The sequence below is a fragment of the Eschrichtius robustus genome, chromosome 15 (genome assembly GCF_028021215.1).
Source record: "Eschrichtius robustus isolate mEscRob2 chromosome 15, mEscRob2.pri, whole genome shotgun sequence".
Taxonomy (NCBI): Eukaryota; Metazoa; Chordata; class Mammalia; order Artiodactyla; family Eschrichtiidae; genus Eschrichtius; species Eschrichtius robustus.
The window spans coordinates 88,054,833-88,078,254 of NC_090838.1; the positions used below are offsets into that span (position 1 = coordinate 88,054,833).

At 36.4% G+C, this 23,422-nt stretch overlaps 1 protein-coding gene across 14 annotated transcripts in view; it reads right to left on the reverse strand.

Moving 5' to 3' along the window:
• TSGA10 (testis specific 10) overlaps window positions 1–23,422 on the reverse strand; it is a 101,630-nt gene that overhangs the window by 16,699 nt on the left and 61,509 nt on the right. For 12 of the 14 annotated variants that reach the window (XM_068564202.1, XM_068564201.1, XM_068564197.1 and 9 more), the window contains 5 exons: window positions 20,054–20,109; window positions 18,760–18,928; window positions 15,249–15,359; window positions 11,467–11,652; window positions 3,184–3,393 (listed from right to left, as the gene is read on the reverse strand). In XM_068564202.1, coding sequence (XP_068420303.1) covers window positions 3,184–3,393; window positions 11,467–11,652; window positions 15,249–15,359; window positions 18,760–18,928; window positions 20,054–20,109 — 732 coding nt within the window. The remainder of the gene's footprint in view (window positions 1–3,183; window positions 3,394–11,466; window positions 11,653–15,248; window positions 15,360–18,759; window positions 18,929–20,053; window positions 20,110–23,422) is intronic. The other 2 variants (XM_068564193.1, XM_068564195.1) reach the window with 2 other exon arrangements.

The window sequence follows — 23,422 nt, forward strand, 5'->3', positions numbered from 1 at the left end:
CCTAGGAATAAACCTGCCTAAGGAGGCGAGAGACTTGTACTCAGAAAACTGCAAAACACTGATGAAGGAAATCAAAGATAACATAAACAGATGGAGAAATCTACCATGTTCTTGGATTGGAAGAATCAATATTGTGAAAATGACTACACTACCCAAAGCAATCTACAGATTCAATGCAATCCCTATCAAACTACCAATGGCATTCTTCACAGAATTAGAACAAAAAATTTTACAATTCATATGGAAACACAAAAGACCCTGAATAGCCAAAGCAATCTTGAGAAAGAAAAACGGAGTTGGAAGAATCAGGCTCCCCAACTTCAAACTATACCACAAAGCTACAGTAATCAAGACAGTATGGTACTGGCACAAAAACAGAAATATAGATCAATGGAACAGGATAGAATGCCCAGAGATAAACCCATGCACATATGGTCACCTAATTTACGACAAAGGAGGCAAGAACATACAATGGAGAAAAGACAGCCTCTTCAATAAGTGGTGCTGGGAAAACTGGAGAGTTACATGTAAAAGAATGAAATTAGAACACTCCCTAACACCATACACAAAACTAAACTCCAAATGGATTAAAGATTTAAATGTAAGACCAGACACTATAAAACTCTTAGAGGAAAACATAGGAAAAACACTCTTTGACATAAACCACAGCAAGATCTTTTTTACCCCACCTCCTAGAGTGACAGAAATAAACATAAAAATAAACAAATGGGACTTAATTAAACTTAAAAGCTTTTGCACAGCAAAGGAAACCGTAAACAAGACAAAAAGACAACCCTCAGAATAGGAGAAAATATTTGCAAATGAAACAACTGACAAAGGATTAATCTCCAAAATATACAAATAGCTCATGGAGCTCAATATCAAAAAAACAAATAATCCAGTTAAAAAATGGGTGGAAGACCTAAATAGACGTTTCACCAAGAGGCACATGAAAAGATGCTCAACATCACTAATTATTAGGGAAATGCAAATCAAAACTACAATGAGGTATCTTCTCACACGGGTCAGAATGACCATTATCAAAATATCTAGAAACAATAAATGCTGGAAAGGTTGTGGTGAAAAGGGAACCCTCCTGCACTGTTGGTGGAAATGCAAACTGATACAACCACTATGGAGAACAATATGGAGGTTCCTTAAGAAACTAAAAATAGAACTACCATACGACCCAGCAATCCCACTACTGGGCACATACCCTGAGAAAACCATAATTCAAAAAGAGACATGCACCACAATGTTCATTGCAGCACTATTTACAATAGCCAGGACATGGAAGCAACCTAAATGTCCATCGACAGATGAATGGATAAAGAAGATGTGACACATATATACAATGGAATATTACTCAGCCATAAAAAGAAATGAAAATGAGTTATTTGTAGTGAGGTGGATGGACCTAGAGTTTGTCATACAGAGTGAAGTAAGTCAGAAAGAGAAAAACAAATACCGTACGTTAACGCATCTATATGGAATCTAAAAAATAATGATAAAATGGTACTGATGAACCGAGTTGCAGCACAGGAAAAAAGAGGCAGACATAGAGAATGGACTTCAGGACATGGGGTGGGAGGGCAAAGCTGGGGCGAAGTGAGAGTAGCATCGACATATATACACTACTGAATGTAAAGCAGTTGGCTGGTGGGAAGCAGCAGCATAGCATAGGGAGATCGGCTCGGTGCTTTGCGATGACCTAGAGGGTTGGGATAGGGAGGATGGGAAGGAGGCTCAAGAGGGAGGGTATATGGGGACATGTGTATGCATATGGGTGATTTGCTTTGCTGTACAACAGAAACTAACACAGTATTGTGAAGCAATTGTACTCCAATAAAGATCTATTAAAAAAAAAAGGAAAGAAATTCTGCAATATGCTAGAACATAGATGAACCTTAAGGACATTATGCTAAGTGAAATAAGTCAGCCTCCCAAAGACAAATACGTATGATTCCACTTATGTGAGGTACTTAGGGTAGTCAAAATCATCAAGACAGAAAATATAATGGTGGTTGCCAGGGGCTGCAGGGAGGAGAGAATGGGGAGTTATCGTTTAATAGGTATAGAGTTTCAGATTTATAAGATGAAAGGAGTATGGACATGGACGGTGGTGATGGCTGCAAAACAATGTGAAAACCACTGAACTTTAAAATGGTTAAGATGGTAAAGGTTATATGTATTTTAACACAATAAGAGAAAAAATACTTAAAGACTAGTAAGTAAGCAACAAAACCTGTAGTAAACATCCTTAAAAGATTAAAAAATAAATATAAATCATTATCAATTTTATATTTAGTTCTGCTAAGGGTAGTAATTTTAAAGCTTAAAGAAGGTTACTAATCCTTTTGGTTATGGTGTGTTGGTGTATGTGTATCAACATATAACCAAAATGTGTTGATATTTCAATTATACTATGCAACTGGGATACATATCCCTTCAGGATTCAGGCTCCATCTATTTTTCCAGATGCATCTCAGCCACCTGGCCATTGCAAATGACTTACTACTCACTCAAGAGTTTACTTATAACTTCAGACCATTGCCTAAGCGGTTGTTCCCTCTGAATGGGATGCCTCATCACTTCTGAGTTCAGTAGTGTGCCCTTGTGAACTCCTCTCTGACACCCATAAGTCAAAAAGGAACTCCCTCTCTGAAAACTTGAGTATTTCTTACTAGTCTAATATTCACCCCAAATAATTTGTATGTCAATACCAGGAAGCCCTTGAGAGCAGGGGACTGTATCTTTTGAACATTATATTCACAGTGGCAAGCACAATGTCAGGCACATGGTAGATACAATCAAGTGAATTACAGTTTAAAAGAACTCAGCCAAATAGTAAATTTTGCTTAAAAGAATATCATTAAAGTTATTATTTTGCTAGATAAACCTCAGACTCATGGTTCTTTGCTGATTGATATGTCAATGTGTTTTATAATTCTTTTGGCTAAAAGTAAATGCAAATTACACACTCAAAGGAAGAGCTTCTGTTATGGTCTTGAATTGTTTGAAACACAGCATAAATTAATTTCTTGGACTTTAAAAATAAAATCTAAAGTTGAAAGACATGGCTTGATGTAATATTTTATTAAAAAATAGTTCATTTTTTGAAAATGGTGGTAATTTTATAGTAATAGTAATATTAAAAGAACCATTTAAAAACGTAATACATACCATTTCTATTTCTTGATCTTTAGCAACCAGCTGTCGATTAAGAAGTTCTTTGCTTGAGTCAAGTTTAATGCAAAGTTCCCTTGTGGAAGACAAATCTGCAAGGGCAGACACTTTTTCAAACTGAACCTTCTGAAGCTCCTCTTCCATCTTTACAACAGACTTATGTAAAGTAGTAATCTGGGACTTGTAAGACCGTTCTGCATTTAAGTGCTGCAAGGACAAAATTATTATATATATGTATATTCTAACTTGAAAAAAACCTACAGCATGGAAAACAAAGTGGGGCAAATATTTTAATGATAGTACTTTTAGATTATAAGGAACTTTAGATGATACAGGTGGCAATAGTATGCACAAAACATTCCGGGAAAGATAAATTTGGGCTTCAAATTTCTATATATAAAATCCAGGAGTAAAGTGGTCAACTGGTCGTTCTTTTTTTTTTTTTTAAATAAATTTATTTATTTATTTATTTATTTTTGGCTGCATTGGGCCTTTGTTGCTGTGCGTGGGCTTTCTCTAGTTGCGGCGAGAGGGGGCTATTCTTCATTGCAGTGCGCGGGTTTCTCACTGCAGTGGCTTCTCTTGTTGCGGAGCATGGGCTCTAGGCACATGGGCTTCAGTAGTTTCAGCACGCCGGCTCCGTAGTTGTGGCGCACGGGCTTAGTTGCTCCGCGGCATGTAGGATCTTCCAGGACCAGGGATTGAACCTGTGTCCCCTGCATTGGCAGTCAGATTCTTAACCACTATGCCACCAGGGACGTCCCTGGTCATTCTTTTTAATGTATTTAGAAAACAATTTAAAAGTCTCATCCCCAAAGTTAGTTGAGATATACACGTTTGGCCTGTAGTTCTGTCTATATTTGCCACAGTTTCAATTATTCTACGGTATAAATATTATTATTGTTAAAGACAAAACATTATCTACTATTTCATTCACAATACCCATTTTCTAATTCTTGAATGGCATGCTGATATGGATCATAATATCATAAAATGAGAGCTGATAACTCTCTAGCACTTACTAATACCTCTGAGGGAAAAAGACTCTGGGCAAGTATAAATCAAGAACACATCCACATTATGGAAAATAAGAGCATGTCTTTAAAACTGTAATATGAGAGTCAAGTTATAGAAATGCTTTCAAATATTCAAGATAATTCCACACACCCCCCTTTACTTTCAAAAAATGTCTTATGTAAGTGTACTGCCACCTACAGAGAAGTATTTGCTATTATGTGAGACTAACAGAACTGAAAGACAAATAAAGAAATGTTTTTGCTTTTACAAGCGTTTTTACAAGTACAATGCACAAAAAATTGTTCCTGGAATAAGTTATTTGGCCACAATTCACTCCTACCTTTCTGCCTCCCTTCCTTCCTCACTCACTTAATTTCTCACTCATTCTTCAAACAACCTTCTATCCATCCATCCACCCACCCGCCCATCCATTCCATACTTATTGAGTATATTCTATGTTCCAGTCAATGTGCCTAGATGCATATCCAATGGTAAGCAAAATGGTCTCTGCTCTCATGAAGTTTACAGACTATGGGGGAATCATGCATTAATAAAATAATCATACAGATGAATATGTAAATATATATTAAGCAAATATTTCTAGAGAAAAAAGTGTAGAACACAGGAAAGTGACCTAGACTGATGGGATCGGGGAAATCAGGAAAGGCTTCTCTAAGTAAATGACACTTGAACTGAGATCTGAAAAGTGAGTAGATATACAGTGTGTTGGGGGAGGGTGGCTTTTCAAATCAGAGGTTGCTAAGTGCAAAGCAAGAGCAGAAAGAAGGCTAGTATGGCTACAGCTCAGAGACTACAGGGAAGAGTGATAGGAGGTGCAGTTGAAAAGGTATACAATTTACAAAATAGAGCCTAGTAAGCCATGTAAAATTTAGGTCTTTATTACAATTGACAGATCTTACAGAGTAGGTTATGTGATCGGTTTTGTGTTTTGAGAAGAATGTTTTGGACGCTTCAGGTTCTAGTAAAATAGCTGATTAAGCTAAGAGGAAAATCTTCTGGATAAAACAGAATAAAAAATTATTTTTGCAGTTCATAGTTGAACTTGCAGGTAAGAAAGAGAAATTCTCACATGCCAAAACACAGAGAAAACAAAACCAGAGCACGGAGCAAATGAGCAGGTCTGAAGCTAAGAGTTGGGGATTGGAAGACCTAGTAATGGCGAATGGCTTAACACACTCAAGTAAGACTAGGAGACAAGAATTTAGGACTAATGGAGAGTTGGAATTGAGATCTCCACATAATCTGGGACCCTTGAAAGGAGGCTCCAGGAAAAAAAAATCCACCCAACCTCACAGAGAGACAACCAAAAGTTTATCTTGACCTAGTCTCTGGATAGAGAAAAACAAAAATGTCTTCTGTAAGAAACTGAAAACTTTGGTCTGGCTTCACCCAATTTTGGAGTCTGACTTTACCCTACCCAATTCTAAACTTTAACATAATGTTTGTTCCATGCCCATGATAACTCAGAGTCCTTTTGTAGAAGCAGATGCACCTCCCTGACCATTCATAGTGAAACACAACATTTTCTGGCTGGGTTGTGGAGGTCTTGAGAGCTACTCTCTATCACAAAACGATCCTCTAGTCTCCATTCCTGGCAGATTTAGGACGTAATAGTTCCCATGAAATCCTTTCTCCCACATGTTCCACTTGCGTTTTTACAATAACTCCTGCTTTCTTGAACTAGCTGGAGTAGATCTCTTTTCCTTACATTTGAACAAGTTTTCATATATAAATGCATTTACTCAGACATGTGAACACATATTAAAAGTCTTCAAAAATGTTTTCCTTTTAGAAAAAGAGAAAAATGTATCCTTAGGAAATCCCAAATTTCAGTAACATATATTCTGCTAAGTATATTTTGCCAAAGTTCTGCAGAGAACTGGATTTTTAGAATTGGGTTGAGCATGTTTTATACCAAACTCTTGGCCCTGATCACTATTGCCCTTAATATCACCTAAAGTCAACCCTCCTGGATTTGATCACAAGGTTTTAGGATCACGGATAGCAATATTGTCATATTACAATGACAAAAACAAACAACACTGATATTGAAACAAGCATACCAATTATTTATAAGGGTCTTTGAGCAAGAGTTATTTACAGTGATTAAAGCAGATGATTTTTTATGTATTCATGACAAAAAAAGAAGCAACAATGAATGAAGAATTCTGTAAACATATGGGTAGATACAAATAAGGATTGCCTGAAAGAATAAGAACAATATTAATTATTTATTTTTAAGAATATAAAAACAAGGTGGAACTAAAATAGTACACAACAGTATCATAAAAGATTGGTGTGTGGGTGTGTGTGTGTGTGTGTGTGAAAGAGAAAATAAGAGAGAGGGCACAAGATCTAGTAAGCAGTAGTTTTGTGCTCAGTATTCAAATTTTCTCAATACCATATATTATTGTTTAGGAGGAAGGTTGGAGATACTAACAACAGACTTTGTTAAGTATGCATATTACAATTTTAACTACTAAAAGAATAGATTGAGAACATATAACTTCCAAACCAATCAGCAGTGGGGTAGGAAGTGTGTAAAGAAAACAAACACATAAAAGACGTGTAAAAAAAGGAGGTTCTTCAGAAATGAGGGTGAAATAAATACTTTTGTGTTTTTTTTTAATTTATTTACTTATGGCTGTGTTGGGTCTTCGTTTCTGTGCGAGGGCTTTCTCTAGTTGTGGCAAGTGGGGGCCACTCTTCATCGCGGTGCGCGGGCCTCTCACTATAGTGGCCTCTCTTGTTGCAGAGCACAGGCTCCAGACGCGCAGGCTCAGTAATTATGGCTCACGGGCCCAGTTGCTCCGCGGCATGTGGGATCTTCCCAGACCAGGGCTCGAACCCGTGTCCCCTGCATTGGCAGGCAGATTCTCAACCACTGCGCCACCAGGGAAGCCCATAAATACTTTTTAAAACAAACAATACGTGAGAGAATTCAATGCCAACGTACTAGAAGAAACTTTTTTTTTCCCCTCAGTTGAAAATAACTTAGCTCTTACCACTTTATTTTATTTTACTTACTTTTTGTTAAATTTTTTTCTATTTGTTACTTTATTTAGAAGAAATGTTTAAAGGAAATTCTTCTAGCAAAAAGAATATTATAGTAGATGAAAACTTGGATCTCCCCAAAGGAATGAAGAGCATGAGAAAGTCTTTCATTCACCTTATATTTGAATTTCTTTAAAGATAACTATTTAAAGTTAAAATAATAATGTACTATGGGGTTTACAATATATGTAGAAGAAAAATGGAGGAACAGCAGGATAAAGAATGGAAGGGGGAAATAAAGGGGTACTAAGAAGTAATCTATTATTTGAAGGTAGACTGTGACAATTAAAAGATACATGGCCTATACTCCAGAATTATCAGCAGAAAAAAATAATGATGTACAGCTTATAAGGCCATAATAGAGATAGAATGGAATACTAAAAAAAAAAAAATACTCAAAAGAAGGCAGAAAAAGAGTAAAAAGGAAACAAAAAAATAAATGGGACAAATAGAAAACAATAACATGGTAGATTTACACACAACTATATTAATAATTCCATTAAATATAAATGGTCCAAAGACAACTAAAAGACAGATGTAAGACAGGATAAAAAAGCAAGATCCAACCATATGCTGTCTAAAGGAATACTATTTTAAACATAAAGACATAGAAAGATTAAAAACAAAAGCATGGAAAAAGATATACCATACAAACAATAATTAAAAGAAGTCTGAAGTGGCTATATTAATACCTTACAAAGTATACTACAGAATGAGAAGCATTACAATGGATAAAGAGATGAATTCATTAAGAAGTAATATAACACAGATTCAAATACATGAAGTAACATGACAGAACTGAAAGAAAAAATATACAAATGCACAAATATATTTGGAGATTTCAACACTCTTCTCTCAATAATTGGTAGAATAAACAGAAACTCAGTAATGATAGGAATTGAAAAACACTATTGATGAACTTGACCCAATAGACATTTATAGAACATTTTACCCAACAACAAAATAACACACGTTATTTTCAAGTGTACGTGGAAAACCCAGAAAGATGACCATATGCTAGCCATACAGTCTCAATAAATGTAAAAGACTGAAAAATCAGTAACTAGAAAGGTATTTTTTTTAAAATCTCCAAATACTGAAAATTAAACAATACCGCAAAATAACATAAGGGTAATCAGAAAATTATTTTGACATAAAATAAAATGAAAACATATCAACTGTGTAGAATAAGGTTCCATTTCTGGCACGGCAATGTGAGCAGCTCCATAGAACCAGTGAAAGTAGTGAAAACTACAAAAAAGCAACCTTAAATGGTCTTTAAATAGTCCCTGGAAATGGTCTTAAGAACATACATTAAATGAAGAAACACTTTTAAGAAAACCAATTAAAACTGGGAGGGAACAGGAAAAGTCCGTGGCATCTGAAGTATGACCCTCTCTCCCCCTACCCAGCTCAGCATGATGGAAATTCCACTCCAGGTGGGTGCAGCTAAAACCAATGCTCCCTCTCCCCTCAGTACTCAGTCAAGAACTATAGTGTATTCCCAGGAGAGGCAGGCTATCAGCAGCTCTCATGCCACTCCAAAAGCTACTTATTTCAGAGGCCAAGTTTCTGGCAACAATGTCTGGGAGATGGGGGCTCCCTTCTTCTGCCCAGCCTCTCCACATGGGATGGAGGTTCTATCTTGTTTGTGGCATATTGAGAACACTGTGGCTCTGACTCTCCTTGACACAGGTTATTCATAAGGAAGAGGTTCCATACCTGGAGAGGCATGCTGAGAAGGCCAGAGGCTACAGCCATATACCCACCATCCCCTCCAAGTGCCCAGATCCTAAAGCGGACACGTCACTCATAGAGAACTGCACCACTGTCCCCACACCAGCTTTAGAGCCAGGGCTCAGAGATTTTGCCCAGGGAGAGAGAGAGGCCTTAAAGCAGGAAGCTCCTAAATTCTTCCAAAGGAACTTTACTTCATTTACAACTGACTATAGGAAAATTCAAGTCTAAGGCACTCTCAAGAACAACGGAAGGTATGGCGAAAATACTTCAAGGCTATGTTGAAAAGAAATTTAAAAAGAATGGTAAACTCTTAAGAGATACAAGCTCGACCATAGGTCAGCTAGTTTACCAGCGAAAATTAGGGGAAGAGACTGCTAAGAAGAATGTTCTCAGGTTCAGAAAAAACTCAAACATTGACCTCAAAAGCTATCCCTGTAAAACAACCCAAATTTAACTGAATCAGTCTATGAAGCAATTTGTGCTTGAGGGCACTGTTGAAAACAATAAAGCAAATAGCCAGAAATTAGTTGGGCTTAACAGCTGAGTGGAGTAAAGGAAGAGAGTCAAAAAAGGCCCTGCCAAAACCACTGTCATTGCAGGGTAACTGTGGACGCATCAAGGCTGCACCTCTGAGGAGAAACATCAGAGGCTTCACACTTCAATGGGAAAGGGGAGAAAGAGATTTCACTAAATAATCCAGCCAGTCTCTAATCATATAAACAAGCAGCCTTCCAGTTTCTGTTCCAACATGCAAAGAGCTTAGAGATCATCACTCCCATGCTCACAGTACGAAAAAAGCAGAAAATATGACAATAAACAACTCTTCTTTGATCTATCAGAGAATTGAAGACATAAAACGAATCACTGCACCCAAAATATAGAGAAAGGTAAATACAGAGAATTGCAGCTTACCAGGAGGAGAAACTGCCGTTGGAGCTAGCAACCGGTAGCAACACTTAAAGGGTAATTGACCACCTGCTAGAGACTGAGCATGAACTAGCTTGAGAGATACATCCTCCTGGGCTCCCAGCCTGAGGAGAACCCCACATTTTTATTAGTTCCGAGCAACTTCAGGCAAGTTATTAGAACCCCTGGAGCCCACTGGGTTTTCAGGATTAACATCCGAGAAAAATCCCCTCATGCTTCTAGCAGGGTGAGGGGAAAAGTAACCATTTTGAATAATCCCACAGAATTCTGTCCTTCTTGACAAAGGTCTGCCCCCAAAGGAGATAATTTTGTGACAGCACAACCAACATGGTTGTAACAGAGCCTAACCAATGTGGAGGGATGGTAGTACCTAACGCAGATTCTCTCAAGCCTTTCTACCTCATCTAAGGGAGAAAAAAACTGAGAAACACTTGTGAAGGTCACATCCCAGGGGCACAGGCCCACTAAAAGACTAAGACCTAATCGTAGGATAACAGAACATGTCTCCTCCACCTACACTTCACTACCACATCAACAGGGCTCCTGTATAAAAATAGGAGGTCACAGTTGAAAGAACTACAAGGTTCAGACTCTATTTAAGGAGTTTCCAAGTGAACCCAAAGACAATAGAGGAGACAAAGAAGGACACCAGAAGGAATTTTAGCCTCTCTGACATGCACGGCTACAGTAAACAGTAATCATAGCCTAACTCATAGACAGATAAACACAAAACTTCACAGTAAAGGCCTATTTACCTCAGTAACTTTTACAAAATGCTGTTTGTTGCAGCATTTTATTATAGAAAAAGTGAAGACAGCTAAATGTCCTTTAGTATGGGAATGAATTTTAAAAATAAAGTATTTTATTCAATGACTATAGAAGCAACTGTTTAGATGTACACTATATGTATTAAAATAGATACATTTCAAAATTATAATATTGAGCAAAAAAGGCAAATTGCAAATAGATACCTACAGTATATTATCACTTAAAAAAACTTAAAGCACACAAAACATTATACATCATTTGTGGGTGATAGATATGTAGAAAAAGTACAAACATATGAAAAAGAGTTATACAACTGACATGAAAGTTCTACATACCAACCATTAGGGAGGGAGGAGAAGAAAGGATGAGGAGTTGTATCTGCAATGTTTTGTTTCTTTAAATAAAGAGAGACTTTATTTAAATAATAAATATATTCTTTATAAATATGGCAAAATGTTAGCATCCTTCAACTCTGGAGATGGGCATATGTAGGTCTTTTATATTACTTTTGGGGAGGGCACCGTTTTCTTATGCTTGAAATAGTTTCTAATTTTTAAAAATGCTAAAGATTATTCTAGTTGTAGAGTAGGTAAGAGATCAGAGAACCAGAGCGAAGAACAGTTAACAGACTACAATTCACAGTATATTTAAATAACTTAAGTGTTTGTTTATACACTTAATTTACGGAAAGCCAAACAAAACTCTTTTAAATATGATACAGGATGTACTACAAGCATATTTTACCAAACTTACCTGCTCGACCTCTCTATTGAGGGCATCTACTTTTTCTTTTAATCTGTTACCCTCTGCCTCAGCAGTGATAAGTTCTAATTTGAGGGTATTGTTATCTGCCTCTGCTTGACGGGCCTTATTTTCCCAGTTTTCAGCATCTTCATTGGCTTTTCGGAGTTGGTCCATCATTTGCCGGTTCTCAGATTCCTAAAAAGCAAATCTTAGGTATTACTTTAGGAGAGTAAAATGTTAACCATGTGATGCAAATTAAACATTATTTGCCAGGTCACTGGGAATTTACTTGCAACGATGACCAACTGTACCATAATCTCAAGGACTCCTATCTCTACTCTCAGTTTAGAAAATTTGTCATCCTGTAATTAACAAAAGGGAATGGGACCAGGATCTGCCCTGGCTCCTGAGTCACACTCACTCATCTAGTAAAGTTTCCACTCTTATCTTCAAGACCTCAATGAATATGTTCTTATATTTGCTTTTGTTCAAACAAAATCCTCATTGCCTCCATATACCTTCTTACTGACTACTTGCTGGTCTGGTTTCTGAGCTTCTGCCTTGACCTGACCTTTTGTATCTGTGTATTCCCTTGTTCCTGACTGCTCTTCTGGGTTGTACTACGGCTACAGAGCTTCTGCCTGCTTGCATATCTTAAGCGTCAGCTTCTGATAATTCTCCTGGTTTGGCGTGTTTCCTATCCGGTTCCTGCCTCTCATTCATAACCCCAGCCTTAATTTCCTCGATCATGGACTGTTCTGTGATTCACTTTTGCTCACTGTTCTAATAACTTGCCTGAAGTTGCTCAGAAGTAAAATATGAAACCTATGCCAATAAACACTACTCATAAATATACATTCATGTATATACTGGGCATACAATATAGAACCACTGTTAGAACCTATCATGATAAAGTTCTATCATGATGGACTGACTAAAGTAGGATCTTATTTCTAAAGGAAAACAATCAGCTCCTCAAATAATATATTATACTGAGTAATAATTATGAAGCTACTTTTAAAAAATTATTTTAGTAGTATGGTTTGGCCAACTCATTCTAAAAAATCATTTATAATTTTGGTAATTAATTAAAAAGGCACTAGATCTCTTTCTCTCCTACCTGTTAATAAACAGTTCAGAAACACTGGAATAAGCAACATCTAATTGTATAAGGCAAATTATAATAAACAACATCTCATTGTATAAAGCTTTCAAATCAGATTTTTCTCATAAATATGATTAATCATGAGACTGGTTGAAATTCAGTTAATATTGCCACCTTGTGGTCTGGTTGTACCTTGACCAATATGAAGGATCTTTGCCAAGTCTGTTGATTAACAAGTTAACATACTAAACTACTGTATTGGCTTTTAAGATTCAGATATTCCAAATGTGCCAGTAGGAATCTGATGTGTGTTTTCTATTATTGTACTAAAAGTAACAGTTGTGTACAGAGTATGTACTTGGGAGTTACATGATATAATATACATAAACTGAATTTTACCCACGTTAATTTTTACCCTCTTTAACTTTCTGTAGCACTTATTGTGTGTGTCATTCTCTTAAAACTGCCTTATAGCTTTATGTAGTTAGCTGTGGATGTACCATCTCCCCAATAACCCCTCAGATTCCTCGAAGATATGAACCATTTTTATGTTGAATTCAGTTTTCTTAGGAATCATTTTTATATTAAATTTGGCTTTGTGACTAGGTAATATATGGTTCCAAGTTTGAGCAGCGAAAAAGACTCCATTAAAACGTCTCTCTGCCCTCTAACCACTTAGTGCCCTCCCTCCCAGCAGCCAGCAACCACAGTTTACCCTTTTTTGTACCTGCCCAAAGCAGCCAGAGCAGTGTGGGGTGCAAGATGGGCAACATTATAAAGAAAGTGAAACTGATCTTTGGTATTCTCCAGTTCTCTCTTTGCAGATCTCTTTCCCTCTTTCTGGTGCTTCCCCACCAGTTCCCTCTGGTTGACCACTGGGCTCTTTACACCCCTCCACCAGGGCAAAGGCAAAGCTGCTGCCTCAGCTGGAATCCTTTGCACTTCCTGTCTGAATCATGGATACAGCCTCTCCTAACTGCTCTTCCCTCTCCTTTGTTACCCTTCTGATTTATTCTTTTCCCAACATTTCCCGAACAATCTTTCTAAAAGGCAATTCTTCAAATAACTTCTGTGTGTATGTTGTGATGAAAGCTTCCTAAAAATACAGTTCAGCCAAATCCTTCTTACCTCTTTATTACCACCCACCTTCACGTTCCACTCTAGCTACAGGACCTACTTTTCCCCCCCTACTTGTTGTCCCCACTGCCGGGGGTGCCATTCTGTTTCCTCGCAGTTTTTCAACTCTGTCACCTCAGCGCCCAGCATACTGCACACTGAATGGATGGGTGATGAATAAAGTACTCGACAATCCTTAATGGACCTCCCTACCAAAATGGACCCGTGATCCTTTCTCTCAGGGGAGTGCCTGGATCCATCCGGCTATGTTGTGAAACCGAGTCTCAAAAAAGAACTCACATGAGGATGCTAAAAGCTGAGAGGAGTTTGATGTGTGATGTTTGAAAATACAATTCCAGAATCTAAAAGCCCCATTCCCTAATGGTGGAATTTCAGGTAATGCGACAGGCTAGGGAGAAAAAGGGAAGTGTCTAACATTGACTGAAAGCTTACTACGTTAAAGGTTGTTCAGATAGTCTTTTATTTATATTCTGCCCTATTCCAGAATAGACTTAGATGGCTCACTGTGCTAGGCTATCTTACTCACTTGGGTGTTCTTCCCAATTACCGATGGGACACTGAGACTGAGGGAGGTTGAGTGGCCTATAGAAGTCCACGGCATTAGTGAGAGGAAGAGTCAGACCTATCTGACTCCAAAGCTTCTGTCCATTTATGACATTACATTGCTAGCACCTTCAACTCAAGAAGGGTAGGAAATCACCTGCTTTGGCAACATGAGGCTGCTGCCTTACTGCCTGAAAACAAGGGTTGCAATTCACGAGTCCTTAGAATCTCTCATCTCTCAAAGTCCTGAATGGTCTTATGTACACCATAAATAAATGCTCAAGATATGTTTATGGACTGAAATTACATGATATGTTAAATACAATGAGGAAAACTGTTTGGGGGGAGGAATTCGTATTAATGGTTTGATTGTTATGTAAGTAGGTAACACCACACTTATTACAGTAGTCAATCCAACACTATTTTATATAATAGCTTATCAAATGGACATACCCAACATCCTTGGTCTAGCTGTCTGTTTATTCCAGGGTTGTCACACATGTGCCCAAATTATCGGGAATCATCTGATATCAGACATGCCAGTCGACGTGCGCCTAGTCGACTGGTTACTAACAGAGAAATGGAGAAGAGAGCCATCTGCCCTCTGGTTCTGAGAAACAGGTGGCTCCACAACAGAGTGATCAATTCTGATCTGCTACACAATCAGGTGGAGCCTCTTTTGTCAAAGGTTTGTAACTGTAAACTACCATTTCCAAATATAAGTGAGCCCAACTTGATTCTGGCCCCTTGTTCTTCATCCAATTAGGAGGATTCTGCTTATCTAAAATGGCTAAGTGGCAAATAAAAGGGGTGTATCCTTGAGTTACCTTTCTGGACATTGGTGACATTCTAAATATATAGTTAACACGTAATTGTCAACATTAAAATAGGCTATGCCTTAAAGAAATGCACTTGATTCAGCTGTCCCTATGAGTACAATCAATCAACAGCTTTAGTGAAAACTCAAGTATCTCGAGCCAAGGTGAAAATATATATATATACATACTTCGGACTTTAATACATTCTTCAGTTTATTAACCTCCAAATTAGTGTCTTGAACCTTCTGTTTAATGTCACTAAGCTCATTATGAGTATCATTCAGTTTTTTAGACAGTGCCTATGAGAAAAAGACAGTTAGATCTGACTACAAAAAATTAAAAATTGCTCTATGTCAAAACCACAATAAAAATTTTTTAAAATATTTACAGTAAATATGATAAATAAAAATTAATATACCTAATATATAAAGCTCATATAAAGACAGTGAGAAAACACAAGAGTCCAAACAGTAAATGGGCAAAGAACCCAAACACAATTCACAAAAAGGAAGCATAAGTGGATAATACTTGAAAAAAGTTAAAATTTACTAGTAATCAACAATATGGTAAGGAATGGGCGTTTCCATGTATTATTAGAGTAAATGTAAATTTGAGAAAAGCAAATCTGTGGTCTGCTACCTGCTGATGACATAAGAGACATTTTTAAAAGCTCATAAAAACAAGAAAGACAAATATGTTACTTTTTGTTAAAGGTGGGAGATGGATGCTTGGGTATTCACGATACCCATGTCCACTTAGAAGGTTTTTTAATTTAAAAAAGAAACCTCATAAGCGTTTGATTCAATTTGAAACTAAATCTATAAAATTTAATGAAAAAGAATGTTTATTAAGGCATTATTTGCTATGTGACAATATTTATTCACATTAGGTGAATGATGCAGTAAATAATAGTATCTACATAGTGGTAAAACCACACAGAATACTATGCATTCATGAGAAATGTTTGGAATAATTTTTAATAACAGAGAAAAATGTTAATGTATATTTGAAAAAAATCAGGATAAAACACTAAAAACAACTCAATTTGTTTAAAATCGTGGTATTGAGGAAGAAATTTTTTTTAAGGTTTCTGCTTTCCAAATCTTTTATGATACGAGTTTTTTCTTTTTTTTAACATCTTTATTGGAGTACAATTGCTTTACAATGGTGTGTTAGTTTCTGCTGTATAACAAAGTGAATCAGCTATACGTATACATATATCGCCATATCCCCTCCCTTTTGCATCTCCCTCCCACCCTCCCAATCCCACCCTTCTAGGTGGTCACAAAGCACCGAGCTGATCTCCCTGTGCTATGCGGGTGCTTCCCACTAGCTATCTATTTTACATTTGGTAGTGCATATATGTCAATGCTACTCTCTCACTTCGTCCCAGCTTACCCTTCCCCCTCCCTGTGTCCTCAAGTCCATTCTCTACATCTGCGTCTTTATTCCTGTCCTGCCCCTAGGTTCATCAGAACCTTTTTTTTTTTAGATTCCATATATATGTGTTAGCATATGGTATTTGTTTTTCTCTTTCTGACTTACTTCACTCTGTATGACAGACTCTAGGTCCATCCACCTCACTACAAATAACTCAATTTTGTTTCTTTTTATGGCTGAGTAATATTCCATTGTATATATGTGCCACATCTTTTTTATCCATTCATCTGTCGATGGACACTGAGGTTGCTTCCATGTCCTGGCTATTGTAAATAGAGCTGCAATGAACATTGTGGTACAGGACTCTTTTTGAATTATGGTTTTCTCAGGGTATGTGCCCAGTAGTGGGATTGCTGGGTTGTATGGTAGTTCTAGTTTTAATTTTTTAAGGAACCTCCATGCTGTTCTCCATAGTGGCTGTATCAATTTGCATTCCCACCAACAGTGCAAGAGGGTTCCCTTTACTCCACACCCTCTCCAGCATTTATTGTTTGTAGATTTTTTGATGATGGCCATTCTGACCGATGTGAGGTGATGCCTCATTGTAGTTTTGATTTGCATTTCTCTAATGATTAGTGATGTTGAGCATCCTTTCATGTGTTTGTTGGCAATATGATATGAGTTTTTTAACAACCTGCAGTCCTCTGTAGGAGTTTTTTAACAACCTGCAGTCCTCTGTAGATCCCTACAGAGGGATCCATCTTCTACTCTTGGGCCCTCTGACCCAAACAAAGGAAAAAACTATGCTTGAACATTTGTATATTGTTATGATACTAATTTTCTTCTGATTATAAAAGATGTTTATGAAGGTGTAACAAACAACTATGATGTTATAGTAAGCTAATAACAGTTAAAAAATATTTATCTAGTGATTATGCTAGACACTCTACATTCTTGTTAGGCATATTCTCATCTACTCTCCATTTTTACAGTTGATAAACTGAGAGAAGTTAAATGATAGGATCACACAGCCAGGCAGGGGACTTGAACTCATGTGGGTCTTAAACACTCCACTCTATTGTCTTCTCATGTAGAACAAAGCATGATATAAAGTGCTATGTGGTTTTATCCCAGCTACATTAAAAAGTTCATGTAAAAGACAGTATAAAAATTTTTTAAGTACATTGAAAATCAGTAAAAAATACATTAACAGTGGGTAACTCTGGATGGTAAATATGAGAGTTTTTAATCTAATTTTCATAAATATAAGTTATATTTACCTTTAGCCTATTTGCTTTAGCTATAAATAGAGCACTATAGTAGATCCTATAAATTCACATCTCTTGTTTTTACTGCTATTAACTTTTAAAAGATAAACTTTCTTTTAAAATAGTTTTAGACTTATAGAAGAGTTATTAAAATAGTATAGAGAGTGCCCATATACCCTACACTTAGCTTCCTCTATTATCACCATCTTATATTAGTATGGTAAATTTGTCACAATTCATGAACCAATATTGATACATTATTAACTAAAGTCCATATTTTATTCAGATTTCTTCCATTTTTACATAATGTCCTTTTTCTGTTCCAGGATCCCATTATTCATTAATTTTTGAACAAAGTACTTTAACACCTCAGGCAACTTTTTAGTAACTAACCAAGTTTTGCAACTTTATATCTGATTATATAAATTATTTAACAGTTAAAAAAATACAGACTTTTATGATGCAAACTGAACACATTGAGAGTGATAGCAAAGCAAGGGAAATTATGTGGACCAAAAATTTTAAAGGGGAAAGAAAGTTTCCAAGTAGAATTTTTTAATGTTAAAATTAAAAGTGATATTGGTAATGAGAGCTCTGGATAAAGCTGAACTGTACTGGCTTAGAGAGGAAGTAATTAAAAGAGAAATTTTCCTAAAAAGAATCACAGTGCTAAAGAGGACAAAATAATGTATCACGGTCTGTATACTCATATTCAAACAGAATAACAGTCCATCAAATAAATCTACGCTTTTCTTAAAAATTTCGGAAGGTTATCTTCATTTGTTGGTTTATTCAAATATTTATCCTTCACTAAGGAAGTACTTCCTAAGGTTTAATATAAATCTATTATACTCCCGTTCCCTCTTTTCTCTGATATTTAATACTATATGTCTGAAAATTTCATTTAGAAATTAGGTGGCATATTCTGTGTAATAAAGGTAAAAAATGGCTAGTTCCAAAGCCTGAGCTTTTCTACAAAATGAAATGAGGGCTATGCCTCAGAATAAATACCTATTTTTCTTGGAGAAAAAGATTGTAGGAACAAGTATACCTGGTTTTCTTGTTTAGCTTTAGAAAACTGTTCTTGGAGATTGTCATTCTCATGAGCCAAGATATCCCTTTCCCTGGCAATTTGAGACAGTTCATCATTTGTTTCATCCAATTGCCGACGCATTCTGGAAATGTCTTGTTCACACATAATTAGGGCTTCAGTAGACTGTCTATTCCACAAATCAAATAGTACATAAGAAGAGACATTTTACCAGAACAGAATAACAAATTTGCATAAGACAGAAGATAGACAGTTAGCATGAAAACATTTGAAGAAGTTTTAAATACATTTAAATTTGTAGGAATAAACACTGCAGAGACAGTGCACTGAAGTTCCTCTGTGTTGCCAACAGTTCACTATAAAAAAGGATGCCAAATATACACGGTAGTCAATGATTTGTTAAGCAATTCAAAACTTCTGACGTTCAAGAGTAAGAAAGCCTCCATCCTACCTCTAGCTGCTATGGCTTAGTCTCCTCTGCAGGCTCCTCTTCCTCTGCCCTCTTAAAAATGAATGGTTCTCCGAGCTTAACCCTTAGCCTCCTGATTCTTCTCATGCTACCCCTTCTCTCAGACAATTCCTATTCATATCCGTGGCTCCCAACCCTGTCTACACCCAGACGACTCTGAAATGATCACCCCAGCCTCAGCCTCTCCCTTACACTCTAGACCCTTATATTTAACTGCTTACTACACATACTTATAAGGACATCTCAAAGGCTCTTCAAAGAAAAATCTTTTCTCACATAGGTTCATCATGTCCAGTATTCATCCCCAGCCAGAAACCTGGCATTTTTCTAGATTTTCTCCTTTACAAACACCACTCTCCTGTCCTCCAAACTCCCAACCCCAATTTATCATCACCTCTGCAGCCTAGCTGATCTTTCCAGCATAAAAATCTCAAAATTCTTTAATGATTTCTCATTGCCCACAGACTCATTTGTCTGTAACACAGGCCTCTGCCTGCCTACCTAGCCTCTCCTCCATTTCTCCCCTTACACTTTGGGTTCCAACACACTCACCTACTTGTCATTCAAGAGGCTCTTGAACATGATCTGTGGTTCTTTGTGGCTTTGTTATTCTTTCTACCTTGAATGCCTTCTCTTTCCTTTCCTTGGCAAACAGCATATCCTCCCTTTACTTCCCTAAACAGACTTAGGCCTCCTTTTAACATTAGAGAGTTATCATCTTACATATAACACTAAGCTCCTTGTTTCTTACTATCTTTGTATAATACCTAACATAGTACTTTGCCCCCAATAAGTGCTCACATTTTTGTTGAATAAGTGACTTACCTTGATGCCTGTTCCATCTCAGCAATGATATTCTTCATGCCTGAAATGGTCTTTTCCTTGAAAAGTAATATAAGTATTAAATAAAAAATTATCTTAAACTGTTATTTCTGTTAAAACTGAATAAACTAAAAGAATTTCCCCTCCCTTTTGGATTTCCATTTGGTTTTAAACATTTATGTTCTATTTTTCTTTGCTACACTTTAAAACTAAAGCCTAATATACCAGTGTGAGTATATGTACTGGATAAAAACAATAGATTATGCTCATTTAAGCAAAGACTATACTTAGGTATATGATATGAGATCATTATATCAAATACCGTTAAAAGATGTTTTGTGCAGTTATCCACCAACACAAGAACCCCTTAAGCACCCTGTTTTTGGAAGAAAACCAATGGTTTGGCATTGTAGTGTTCTATACTGGGAATAGGACTGATTTACTTCCTCAATTCTTCATGTTATAAAACCCAGGAAAGTGAATCATGTAAAACTGAATTTAGTTATTAAGAATAATAACTTCGACCAAGTATAATACATATATGTCATCAACATCATCTTCAAAAAGCTGTTCCAATGGAATTACTTATAAAAGTATATGATTAATTTTAGGTGTGAGTTAATAAGGAGGTAAGCATTAGGCCTAGAGCAAAGGTATAAAAAAATAAATTGCTATTCTTCCTTTTCAAGGGTATGGTGAGGAAGTAGAATTAATGGAGTCAATCAAGACTGAAATGAGGGGGAATATCTTAATGCCATCAATACCATTACCACACCTCCTCCTTTAAAAACTCGCTGATCCTGAACTAGTAGTTACAGATACCTTACATAGGTTCTTAGCACTAACATTAGTCCTAAAAAAGTAGGAAAATTATTCTTTCACTAAATACCTAGATTTCACTTTGCCCTTTAAATTTTCAAATCCTTAGTAACCAAGTAGCAAGATGAAAAACTAAATCTGTATTTCCCAACTAGTGCTGTTCCTTTCATCAGAGAGACAGGTGTGTGTGTGAGTGTGTGTGTGTGTGTGTGTGTGTGATCTTCCTTTATTCACGTGCTCCTCTCTAGGGTATTTTTAGCTCTGGTTTTCCATTCTGCTTTCTGGTAGAATGGTACAGATTCCACATCTGGCAGTAATGGGTATTGAAGTATGGTTAAAATATCCATTAGCAAAACTGTTAAACCCCTTTAAGAGGCACAAGCCAATGGGAGAAAAACTCAAAGAGAAAATACCACTTAAAATGGAATATTTACACATGCTTTTGAAATATAACTTAATACACTTCTAAATAAATTCTGAAAAGCTAATTGAACTTCTAGTGTTTCTGACAGAAGTTCCTTGGTTAAAATTTAAACATGGTTTATAAGCCTATTCCTTTATCAATAGAAATTCATCTTGAAAGACACTCTAAGAACACTGTAAAGTATCCAGGGCAACAAAATTACTGTATAGAATCCAAAAATAGATCCTCTTAGCCTATTTTTCTCTTAATATGACCCAAATAGTACTATTTCTTAAATTGTTGAAATTTATGCCATCATTATCAATTTGATATTCCTTGTACAACCTCAATACGTTTGTCCAACCAGTGACATAGATTCAAGTTAATTGTTAAAAATTCAACTTGGACAGGATGGTCATAAATCTACTCAGAAAAAAGAGACAAACTAAAATTCTACACAAATAATTCTGGCTTTTATGATTCAAAAATCTGTGAACTGGCTATTGAATTTTCTAACTTTAATTGGTAGCAAGTAGTAGAACATCTTTTAAAACTATGATTACCAGTAAAAATTCACCTTATTCACTATAATATAGACTTCTCCATAGTAATTTATTTCTGTAATCTCCAGATTAAACTATAAAACTACTGCTTTTCACTGAAAGGCATTATAAATTCAGCTCTGAAATATCACTCCAGAGAACATTTCCTCTTTTGAATGTCTAACACTGTTTTAAAAAGTTATTTTCCCTTCATAGGATGGATGCGTTTACATTCATAATCCTATACAAAACTCTTAATTTTGAAATGGACTTGCAACTCAATATTCTTTGTGAAGGAAAAGATAATATTGGTACAGTTAGTAGAATGGAAGAAATGTGAAATACAAGATATAACAGAGGGAACAGATATTCAGAAAGAATTGAGTAATTTGTTTCTAAATATTAATGTTTTTAAAGAAAATCATGTTTAACTATTCAAAAAGTGGTTTGAATATAATGAGAAACAAAATCCCACCCCCCAAAATACCATAAAATTTCAAAAATATTAAAAGGTGTTAACTATAAAGTAATGAGTCAGACTTTTCAACAAGTTAAAAGCCAAAATTTACTACCTCACGTATTTTGATAACTTCAATTGTGCTCATGATTCCCAAATCTATTAACTTCAATTTTGTCTCCAAACCTTAAAATCCAAGAGCCTATGAATATTTCACTACATGTCCCAAAGGCATGTCAATAATCTTCCTCTCTAAGCTTGTTCTGTGTCCTGTGTTTCCTACTTCACACATAGGAACTATTCATGTGGTTCCTAAGTCAGAAAGCGCATCTTGTCAGTCTTACTTCCTAGAGTTGTCTATTTCTCTCATGGATACTGCCACTCTCCTAATACAGTTCTTATCATTTTACTCCTAACTAGGGTCCTTGTCACTACTCTCATTTCCCTACAATCCACCTTTTATGTAGATTAACAAGGGCTAGGATAATGTTTTAAAGATCTAATTGTAACATTTCATTTTCATTATTTCAATGTTCCTCTATATCCATGATGATGGAACCTAAACTCAACATCATGTGTAGTTCTGATTTCTTGCTTATCTATCCCATCTCATCTTTTACCACCGCCCCCCCTTCATCCCCCCATACTCACCTCTTTGCACTCTATTCCCTGGACATATTAAACTATCAAGAAATCTCATGAAATTCTCTTATGAAAGCCACTGGGCTTTCTGCTCTACTTGTTTGGATCACCCTTTCTCTAAAAGGTGCTCTACCTGTCTGGATCACTCTTTCTCTCACTGTCCCCTTTCTCTAAATCTTTTCTTGGCTAATTCCTAGTCATCTTTCAGGGCAGTGCAGGCACCATCACTGCGTAGAAGGCTTCCTAGATCTTCTCCCTCCCCTAATCCAACCCCCAGGCTGAATCAGGTTATGTTTCTGAGAAACTTCACTCATACATTGTGCATACGTCATTATGGTACTTAGCACATTCTATCATAACAGCCTCTCTCTTTATCTGTCTCTGAATTATACCATAGGCCTTTGGAAGGTATGCCCACTCAACCTCAGTTTCTAACATAATTCCTGGTACATGTCAATAAATGTTTGTTGAATGGATGGATGGATGGATAAATGAATGAATTAGTTCCC